At 40.8% G+C, this 10,735-nt stretch overlaps 2 protein-coding genes across 6 annotated transcripts in view; both read left to right on the forward strand.

Moving 5' to 3' along the window:
- LOC110051827 (uncharacterized) overlaps nt 1–2,304 on the forward strand; it is an 8,957-nt gene extending 6,653 nt beyond the window's left edge. The window contains exon 7 of the mRNA XM_089279090.1: nt 1–2,304. This exon is cut by the window's left edge and continues 2,427 nt beyond it. Within this exon, the coding sequence (XP_089135216.1) occupies nt 1–1,614 (1,614 nt within the window). The 3' untranslated portion in view covers nt 1,615–2,304.
- The window catches only part of LOC110052019 (uncharacterized), a 19,003-nt gene continuing 10,076 nt past the window's right edge, over nt 1,809–10,735 (forward strand). For 2 of the 5 annotated variants that reach the window (XM_089279092.1, XM_089279091.1), the window contains exons 1-6: nt 1,809–1,896; nt 5,624–5,764; nt 6,004–6,165; nt 7,263–7,340; nt 9,369–9,436; nt 10,133–10,225. In XM_089279092.1, the coding sequence (XP_089135218.1) occupies nt 1,809–1,896; nt 5,624–5,764; nt 6,004–6,165; nt 7,263–7,340; nt 9,369–9,436; nt 10,133–10,225 (630 nt within the window). The other 3 variants (XM_089279094.1, XM_089279093.1, XM_089279095.1) reach the window with 3 other exon arrangements.

The raw sequence follows: 10,735 nt of genomic DNA on the forward strand, positions 1-10,735 counted from the left end.
AATCTTGGCAATGCTTTTTACAACCTCGGTGATTTTGAAAAGTCAACAGACCACCACAATCTACACCTTAGAATTGCCAAAGAGGTTGGAAATAAGACTGGGGAAGCGAAATCATACCATGTGCTAGGTGAAAACTTCGAATCACTGGGTCGTTTTCTTGAAGCACAAGAATGTTACATGTCAAGTGTTAGGTTGTTGAATGAAATAAGAACTGATCTTCACTGTGACAAGTGGAAAATTGGTTTTAGAGATTTATGTGATGTTTCGTACACTCGTGTTTGGAGGATTTTGTTAAGGCAAGATAAGATTGTTGAAGCTTTGTTCGCTGCTGAAGAAGGACGAGCCCAAGCTTTAACTGACCTGATGGCATCGCAGTATGGTATTCCAACAGGACCATCTCTGTTCAATGAACAGGAAGATATGAAAGATAGAGAGTTGAGCGATATTCCATCAAATACAGTCTTTCAGGCCATTGATAATGGTATAATCAATTTCTGGGTAATCTTACAAGACCGATCCGTCCAGCTTAGACAGACAGCACTTGACGATCCCCTTGCAGTGGATGATACCCCGTCATTCATTCAGTCGTTAATACAAATTGCTTACGACAATATTGGTGTTCGTTCTGAGGTAAGGTGCGAGAATCGTTCTCTGGATGCAGTGCAAGATAGTCATCCTCCGTCAGATGAAAAACCTGACAAGAAAAGCACTCAGTCAAGGCTCCAAAAGAAGAGTTCGTTGCGCAACTTGTACGACATCGCAATCAAGCCGATTGCGGACCTGATTCAAGATAATGAGCTACTAATTGTACCGGATGGTCCGCTTTGGTTGGCTCCTTATGCTGCTTTCTTGAATGATAATCCTAAGTCTCTCTGTGAATCATTTCGAATTCGACTGATTCCCTCGCTGACCAGTTTGAAAATAATCTCTGAGTGTTCGAGAGAACATCATAAGGAGAGCGGCGTCCTACTTGTTGGAGATCCATGGGTTGCAGAAGTTACCAACAAAAGGGGAAAGAAACTTCTACAACAGCTCAAATTTGCCAAACAGGAAGTAGAGATGATAGGTGAGATCCTTAAGGTGACACCCCTCACTGGAGAAAAAGCAACGAAGCGCGAGGTGTTGAAAGGACTCAGTTCCGTCGCTTTGGTTCACCTTGCAGCACATGGTCGCATGGAAACTGGTGAAATTGCTCTAACTCCAGACCCAAAGCGATCATCTCGGATCCCTACGAAGGAAGATTACATTTTGACAATAGCAGATGTGATGAATGTTAAAATGCGAGCAAAACTGGTTGTTCTGAGTTGTTGTCACAGTGGCCGAGGAGAGATCAAGGCCGAAGGCGTGGTCGGTATTGCACGTGCCTTTATAGGTGCTGGCGCTCGTTCTGTTCTGGTATCACTCTGGGCGATCGATGATGAGGCCACGCTGGAGTTTATGAGACGTTTCTACCACCGCCTTGTGGAAGGGAGAGGTGCTAGTGAGTCCCTAAACCTGGCTATGAAAAGTCTCAGAGAATCAGACAAGTACAGTGATGTGAAATACTGGGCGCCTTTTGTACTTATTGGCGATGACGTCACACTAGACTTCACTGAAAGAAATGAGACATCATAAGTATACATCACTAATTGTCATCAAAAATTGAAATTTGGCCCGTAACTAGTTTTTCTTTTATACTCCGTTACTTGTTTTGGTACTATCCCTATCTTTGTAACTTCTTTTCATTGTTTTTTTTTTTAATTGAAAGGGTTTCGTTTACGGAGGAAGAGTGCTAGTTTACTCTGACGTAGAACTGATGAAAGTTAACCATGCCAGCAAACTTCGCCTCCTTCATGAATGCGCACAGCTTTAAGGGATGTACAGTTTGCTGTGTCGCATTATTTACCTTTTCACGAGGTAGACTAATGTCATTATGTAAATACAGCTCGTAATTAATTATATTTAGAGAATTCATTTAAAACCATTGAGAACATTTCCTTGTACATAACATCGTTTCCTCTGGACTGCTTTTAACTTGTCTTTCATAATTTGACGTGCAAAAAAATTATCAGAAGTATAGAAATATTAGCTAATATTGCAAAAAAGAGACAAATATAATGTACACAGTGTGCTAGAATCCACCAAATCTACGCCGTATTTCGCCTTCAGTAGGTTCAATCCCCCGTCTCGGTTGGATAAGAGAGGGTTTTATTCGCTAATTATGAGCACTCGTCGCAATTACCATAACCAATTTGTATATGTAACTCACTAGAGACCCGTGGAATGAAATTGTTAATAAAAATGACACGAGATGATCTAATACAATTGGCTTTTGAGTGATGCTGTGAACGACATAGTAAAGGTCGGTACACACGAAGGAACTAGTCCCTGCGACTAGTCCCTGCAGCAAGTGGCGGGGACAAGTCCCATCGTGTGAATTGGCAATTTTTCCTTCAAAATCTCGTTGCAGGGACCAAACTTTGGTCCCTGCGACAAGTCCCACGAATTCAAACTTTTGGGACAAGTCACTGCGACTTGTTCCTCAAAACGCTTGGTGTGAACTGTTCGTGGGACAAGTCCCTGCGACCAGTCCCTTCGTTTAAACTCTTCAGGGGACTAGTTGCAGGGACTGGTCGCAGGGTCTAGCCCCCTCGTGTATGCCGACTTTAAATGTATCGTGGTCATCATCATCATCATCATCATCATCATCATCATCATCTTTTGAGCATGTTGTAACCCCGGCACAAACGGAGTACCAAGTAGACGCAAATTTTCATCTTGTTACTCTGTTTGGCTTGCGATGACTTGCGTTCGCTGGCTTTGGTTGGGATCATATTTACCCAGATTTTACCAAGGCAGATTTAAAACAGATGTCAGATTCTGTCTTTGAAGTGGCATTCACAATTCCCTTTGGTAAAAGTTGTTAAGGTCTGTAGATGGTGCAATGGAACGCTTTTATTTTAGGTAGAGGTCAACAAAGGGTTTTTCTTTGAGAAGAGAAACCAGCGATAAGTTTATGAAATTCTTCTCCGCATTCTTTTGCCCAAAGCCGCCTGCCCCTCTCAGCCCGCGAGGCCTTGGCACGAGAAGAGATGGCTTTGGAGATATAATGTAATTAACTAGATTCTTAAGAAAGAGATTTTCCCCCATTTAACCTTTTTTCCTTCCCAAAAATACCCAGTAGTTGAATTATTGCTGAAACCGTTCGATCGCAACACCAACAGATTTTCTGCAAGTTTCAGACTTGCTAACGGAGAGAATTTGCTCTGAAGTCCTTCAAAACGAAACATGTGAGTGCGACCCGGTCAGAATTTTAGTCTGATTTAAATAATTCCCTTTTCCTCGTGCCAAAGCCACACCGGCTGAGAAGTCCAGGTGACTCTGGGTACGAGAATGTTCAGAGCCACCATTTCCTCGTGCCAAGGTTCCCCCGGCTAAGAGGTCTGGGGGCGAGAGTCACCAGATAATAAAAGAAGGGACTTTTACCCTTGGAGTTCGAAATCGAAAGATGTGTGGGAGCGATTATATTAGTCGGGTTGGTCATAGTGATTTCAGTTTATGAATATTTCTGTGTTGTACTGTTCGGTCGACTGGCTGGTCACTAAACTTCGGAAGGTTAGTAAGAAAATCCCTGTTGTATATGTTGTCATTATTGTGAAATGTTATTCAGCGTTGAAAACTTTGAGACATTGAGCGTCAAGGTATGAAAAATACTTTTACAGATTTGGCTCAGCAAATAGAGATCATCCAAAGCAATAGCACTTTGCCCCCTTTGATTGTGTTAGAAGAAAACACAAACAGTTTATTTCATTGTCGCAGGTATGAAGCAGTTACGGAGAAGTTAGTATCCCGATTTTTCGGGCCTCCCATAATTCGTTTCCCTCCACGCAGTCGGACACTGAGTATACCCCTGATTTCTCGAGCTACCCGATTTTTCAAACCAAATCTTGTTTCCTTTGGACGTTTGAAAATATAGATTCCACCTTACTTTCACTTTCGATAGCGTGACACAATTTGGCTGTCTATGCAAATAAGATTATGGCTATCTTCAGGATTAACCCCTGTACTCCAAGTATACACAAAATTTAGCTATTTATATATATTTAAATCGGCGTCACATGCAGTACATGAGATCACATAGGCCAACAGTTTTCTTGGAAAAAGGGGGTTTCCACCAAAAACGCACATTAAAAAGTGGATAGGCCGGCGTCACGCGATTAGTCTGAATAATACAGCTCAGTTGTGGATCTGTTAAATTCCCTCCAAAGTCTACAAGGTACTTCTTTAGATGAATAACAGACTCACCAATTGACTCACACAGATTCAGGTTCCCAAAGGAAGCTTTTGTAGGGTGCGGTTTCCTTGCCACCAGTGCAAGTGTCTGTGAAGGGGATGTAAGATGCAATTTTGAATGACTATAAGATACACTAAAACAATCAGATTATTTCGTGCTTTCGATTTTTTTGCGCGATAGTTGACGAGGTCGCAGCCATGATCTAGTTGTTAAATAGATCAATAATTTGGTCCAATGTTTCGTACTTCTACGCTCCGTAAGTTCTAAAATCATGATCAGACACTCTTCGTTTAGCTGAAGTTACAGTGTAAAACCGTGAGCCCAATACTCGAAACTGAAAGTAATTTGTTGTCTTAAAATCCGGCGGTTCCCCTTATGAATATTCCAATTTATTACTAAAATGCGACACTCGCGCATTTTTCATTCTTATTCTACGTGCCTTTAAGTATGAAGTATTTTCTTCCAGTGCATCACAAATATCAATATGGGACTGATATATACCAAGGCAAAAGGGGAATACGTTTCAAGAATAGCCTCGAAGTAGTTTTATTTTTCGTTAACCCTTCTCATGCATGCTAGACTACGAGTAGTCCCTCTTTCGCTTAGTCCGTCGTGCGTGACGCGAAAGAAAGCTGTGAAAGAAAAATGGCCGCGCGAAATCCTGGGAGTTTTCTCGCACGACAGACTAAGTGAAAGAGGGACTACTCGTAGTCTACCTGAATGCTGTCCTCCAAGAAATCTAAAATTGTTTTATTTGTTTCTTTATAAGTTTAGTTTAGTTTAGTTTTAATGGACTGCAGTTTATCTGTTAAAAGCAAAGGACGCACGAAGACAAGACCTTATGAATAGTATCATTAACAACTTGTTTTTGTTTCTTTATGATATAAAACAAGTTGATTCCGTCTGTTCAGTAATAGATCACAGAAGACGTCAAAATGTGGTAAGAACATCAGTGACACAGTTTTGTTTTTATAACAAATTTGACGTCATCTGTGATCAATAACTGAACAGATGCAGGGAAACATGGAATCTATTTAATCTATTTGTTAAATAAAAATGTTTAGATCTCAAGGAAATAACGAGATTGCATAAATCCACCTAATTCTTTCACGTCAACCTTAGCCGAATTCTAGCTAAGTACTACGAAAACCAACGACTCGAAAGTGAGCAATGAATAACGAGGAAAGTTTCCTGTGGCAACACCGTAATTTTGAATACAAAAAATTGTCACCAAAGCTCCGTCGCGCCTTACTCAACTGATAATCGTAGTAAACACCTGTTGTTGCACCAATCCAGCCACTTAATTCCTCACATTGAATTTTTGTTTACAATTATTTTGACTCGAACTAGAGGCATCGCAAAAGATTAGTAATCTCAAACACCGAAAACTCCCAGCATCCATGGCGAGGAGTCCGATCAAGGTTCCGAGTGAAAATGACGTCATACCACCTGCTGAAGAAACACTGGATTTTGATGACGACAATTTACGAGGTGAGCAGAACCGCTACTACTTTGTGTTGTTTTAGAAGGGCTTATTTCAGTGATTTTAGAATATTTAAAGACTGTTGATTAATCACACTACTCTATATCTTTATAAAACGAATTACGCTATTATTTGGAAATTAACTAGTAATAACATTAATAATGAAAAAAACCAGATCTTCGCATTTTGTAGCAACATTTTTTAAGCTGTTGCAAACTACAAAGGTCTCGTTCCATTTTCGTTTTAGCAATAGCTGAGGTTTACAAGAATCAAGGCAATGAGGAATACGGAAAAAGAGATTTTGCGAGTGCCATTCACTATTACACGGAAGGAATTAAAGTGAACTGCAAGGATAAAGAATTGAACGCCAAACTGTACAGTAACAGGGCGATTGCACATTTTTATTTGGGTAAGAATGTTTGCATTTCTCTTGCCATTTTAGAAATGAGCAGAGCATTTTGATCAACAATGAGAAGAAAACGTGCAAAGCCGCGTAAAACTTTATACACAAATGTATAAACGGAAAGTTAAAAACGCCGCTGGTACGCGTTGTAGCAAAGCTACATCCCTCAAATTTGGTTAATGCAATACTTTGACCATACAGTATCGTAACTTTGCTATTCACGAATTCTTCAGAATTCAAATTTGTTAAGAACATTGTTTGCTACGAGATTCTCATGCAAACATTGTAGCTTTTGGCACTTGTTGGTCACCCATCAAGATGCCGGCTTCTATAACCGTGATAATCTCAAGGTCCATTTGCTTTGTACCATAAAGGTGAACTATTTGAAGTAACGCTAGCCTGCGAACGCAGACGTATTTCCGGCTGTTGCTTGTCTCCGTCGAAAATAACGTCTGCGAACCAGAGCCAGGACACGATTTCTGTGACGTAGGAACTTTAAGCCAATCACAGTTTAGCTCAAATAGCCCCAGAACTACTGCGCAAGGTATTCGCTGCAAGGAGCCCTCGAGTTTCATTCTATCATGGAATCTGATTGGCCAAAGAGAAACAAAAGTCATTACGTCACTGAAATCCTTTCCTGACTCGGTTTCGCAGACGTTATTTTCGGCGGAGAAGAGCGACAGCCGGAAATACGTCTGCGTTCGCAGGCTAAAGTAACGCTGGCGGTCATATCTTTTCACTTAGTAACAGTAAACGACTGAATAGATCGGAAAGGTACTAATATTCTTTAATATCACACAGATGTCCCAAACAGTTCTGTCACAGTCTTCTGGACGTTTCCAGTACTGGAGCGTACCTCACTAAACTGCGACCCAAGCTGTTACTGACGTTTTGCCTTGATCAGTGTATTTAATTCATAACTGAAAGCCAGGACGAATTTTATTGAGGAAATCAATTGCTGCAGTTTTAATTGTTTGCTGCTCCATCGCAGAAAATTGTGCAACTCTGCTTGTCTTATAAGCTTATTCAGTTTTATACAATATATTGTTACAAAATATATTAATATATATATTTTTTAATTTCTAAACGTATTCCTTTAACAGGAAAATATCACGAGTCACTAAGTGACGCAAAATCAGCCACAGAATTACAACCAACTTTCCTCAAAGCGATTGTAAGAGGTAAGCTTTTTATAAACAAGTTTTCTGTATCGTGCTTCCGTTCTGACAGTGATGAGGACATCGACAGGATAAGGTATTGACAAAAACAACCACGATGTGGCTGCCTGTAATGTACATCAAGCTCGCTAACAGAAACTCCGCTTTGCCACAACGGTGCTAGCTGAGGGACTCCTCCTTCTTCGGGGAAAATCACAGGGGGCCCATACAAGCGGCGTGTCTGTTTGTATGTTCGAAATATAAAGAAATGTATGGGAATATTGAAGAGTCTGAATATCATCAACTTATATCGAGTAATGTCTATGTTTAAGGTCATTCTCCACTATTGCATTGCGCATCCCTACTGCGCATAATTTTACGCATGATTAGCGCGCGCATTAAAAAATGGCGGCTTTTCGTTTACAGCTGGACCTCGCCATAGAGGTGAATCGTCATTTTCTCGCAAACGAGTATGGTGACCTATCATTTTTTTCTGTTGTTTCGAATTGAGTAATAAATTTCTCTGTGTAAAATAAATATGGACCAATTCTCAGTGTAGAACAAAAAGCAATCGTCGGAAACGTGAATTTAGCAAGCAATCGTGACTACAATCATGGTGCTATTATAAGGATTTATATGGGTTTAAACAACGTGCTGTTGCTCCTAGACGAACATTGGGACCCCTCATTTTTATTTCAAAATTTAAGTTCCTATAATGTAAACAATCAATAGGCAAAGTTTCACAAAAATCTCAGTGCAAGTTCTATTTCAGTGGAATGACCTTAAGCTCAAAATAAACGTAAACCTACCTCAGTTGTTGTGTATTGTCGTTTCCGCGGCTCAAAATGGCGAATTTGAGCGATTTGGTGGGTTTCGCGTTGACTGTCATTACACGTTATAAGAAGGAGACAGGCTTGTCTCGATATAAGTTAATGATATTAAGACTCTTCAATATTCCCATACATTTCTTTATATTTCGAACATACAAACAGACACGCCGCTTGTATGGGCCCCCTGTGGGGGAATACTCCTCAAAATGGGCAGAGGCATTAGTCCAGGGGGAATACTCCTCAGAATGAACAGAGGTATTAGCCCGGGGAGGAGTACCCTCATATGAACCCCTAACGGAGACCAATCCAGGTGTGGCTTGAGCTTTATTCGACCCCTTAAAGGTACCACTAAAACGGAACAGGCTCGAACCCAGCCGCTGTTCAGGAGAGGAACACACCCCAGTAGACAGGACGGAATAAGAGCGTCTTTTTATCATTACTTCTTCGAGTGTGCCCGATAAGATACTTTGTCAGCTAAAAATGATGGTGTTTCGTCTTGAACACCCTAAGTGAGACCAGAATCCTTTTTCTATACCCCTAAGCGAGACGACGAGCATCCCCCACGTTTTCTCAGTCCCCCCCTCCCCCCCCCCCCCCGCAACCTCACACCCAGGGTAACTCTAAAGAAACTGTTCGGCTGCGTCAGTGGGCAAGAGAAATACTTCGCAATTTATAATCTTGAAGCTGATAAAGGTAAATTGACCGCCATAGAAAGTTAGTGAGATTGACGGTTTGAGCATTAGCGTTTCGTCCGAGCAAACCGATTTCCTCAGTAAGTTGATAAATTTACTTCTGTCGAATTCAAGTTGATAAATAACTAAGAATTCCACGGAATGTTTTGCTAGGAATTTTAGTGGCCTTATTCTACTGCTGTTGACTCGCGCTAAAATAAGTCATGTTTCATGTTCATTTTCAAACCTGGCCGTCTGCGTATCTGAAGTGTAGTATGTCTAATATGGTATTTATAGTATCCTCGCTTGCAATTGTGGATCGTAGTCCTGTGAACAATGCCGGACGCGTTTCTGTTAATACGATTATGTGGTTTAAGTTCAGACCAGAATGCAAAATCACACCCAATTTCAGTACAAAATGAGAATATTTTTGACCCATTTTCAGGCCAAAACCTCTTGAAAAAGTCATAGGTAGGGGGCTTATCATACTTATATAACTCATACAGTACCACACGGAATATTTACAAGTTTATTTACAACTCTGTCATCAGGAGCTAGTGCCTGTGTTCAGCTGAGTCAGTTTGAAGAAGCCATCACGTGGTGCGATAAGGGATTGGCAGTATCCTTTGAAAAATATCTGCACGGGTTCCCAATGGGGACACAGATTTGAAACTGAGTCCCAAATTTTTTTTGCTATTCTTTGGGTAACGCTTGTGATTTGATAAGCATTATAATATTTCTCATTTCATTATCTAGCTTGTAATTTGCCTTATTATATGGCTAGCTCCGTGAGCGGGCAAGGTAAACTAAATCCTGCGCTGTGATTGGCTACCAGAGCGGGCAAAATGGCGCTATCTTGCCCGCTAAGACTACTCGCTGTGTCCCGGAAGAAACATTTCCCTGAAAGCCATATAATAAATCCTTGTTCGGTCAAGATGGCTTGATATTGACCTTTCATTTTTTTTATTGTTAGTTTATGGACCTCGACTCCTTCTCGGTCCATAACACGCTAAAAAAGAACTTGGCTAATATCCAGCCATCTTGACTTCACGCTTGGTCAATAACCCATAGATCCTAATTCATTTGTCATCTTGAAACAAAGTTGTAGACACCCTTTCTGAAGAGTTCACTTCACAGTGTTTGGTGTCTGTACATTAGCACCAGTAATATTGTGTTTCTAGTAAGTATGTAAAGGTTTTTCCAAAACTGATGTGTATTCTAATATCAAATAACTTACGTGCAAAATAATTCGGCCACGTTTTCAGAAAACAGCTCTGAGATGAAACGCATTGTTAAACATCTTAACTCAAAGAAGCTTGATAAAAGTAACAAGACTTTGTTGGAATTAAGGGCTAGGTCTGTCAATGAGCGAAACAAAGTGACCGAACCTCAGACGGTGAAAGGCTTGGTAAGTTGAAACTCCAATACAGTCGAACCTCCGGTTGCGACCACCTCTCGTAAGCGATCACCTCTCCTCATCGGCCAGTTTTTCAACATACCAAAAGTTTCCCAGTCAAATCACTATATGGAACCTCTTGTAAGCGACCACCTCTCGTAAGAGACCGCGACCACTTATAGAGCTAAAAGTTTGAAATTTTCTATTGTTTTTAACCTCTCGTAAGCGACCCTTTAGCAGATAATAGAGAAGGAAATTAGATAATAAGCTGTTGTAACATTATCGTATTCCTGGGAAGTGCAAGAGACGGAAATTTCTCAATGGGAAGAACCGGATTTTTTCTCTCGAAATTGACTCTTCACATGAATAAAAGATTGTATCGGTATTGGCGCGTGGGGTAAGTCTCTGCAGTTACCATATTCTAATGAGGGAAAATTTTGACCCAATACGGTCTGAGCTCCCGTAAGCGACCACCTAGGCTTGACATTTTGGATGGTCGCTTGTGGGAGGTTCGACTGTATT

The sequence above is a fragment of the Orbicella faveolata genome, unplaced genomic scaffold (genome assembly GCF_042242905.1).
Source record: "Orbicella faveolata isolate gen_17 unplaced genomic scaffold, um_ofav_v1 contig_47, whole genome shotgun sequence".
In the NCBI taxonomy this organism is placed as follows: Eukaryota; Metazoa; Cnidaria; class Anthozoa; order Scleractinia; family Merulinidae; genus Orbicella; species Orbicella faveolata.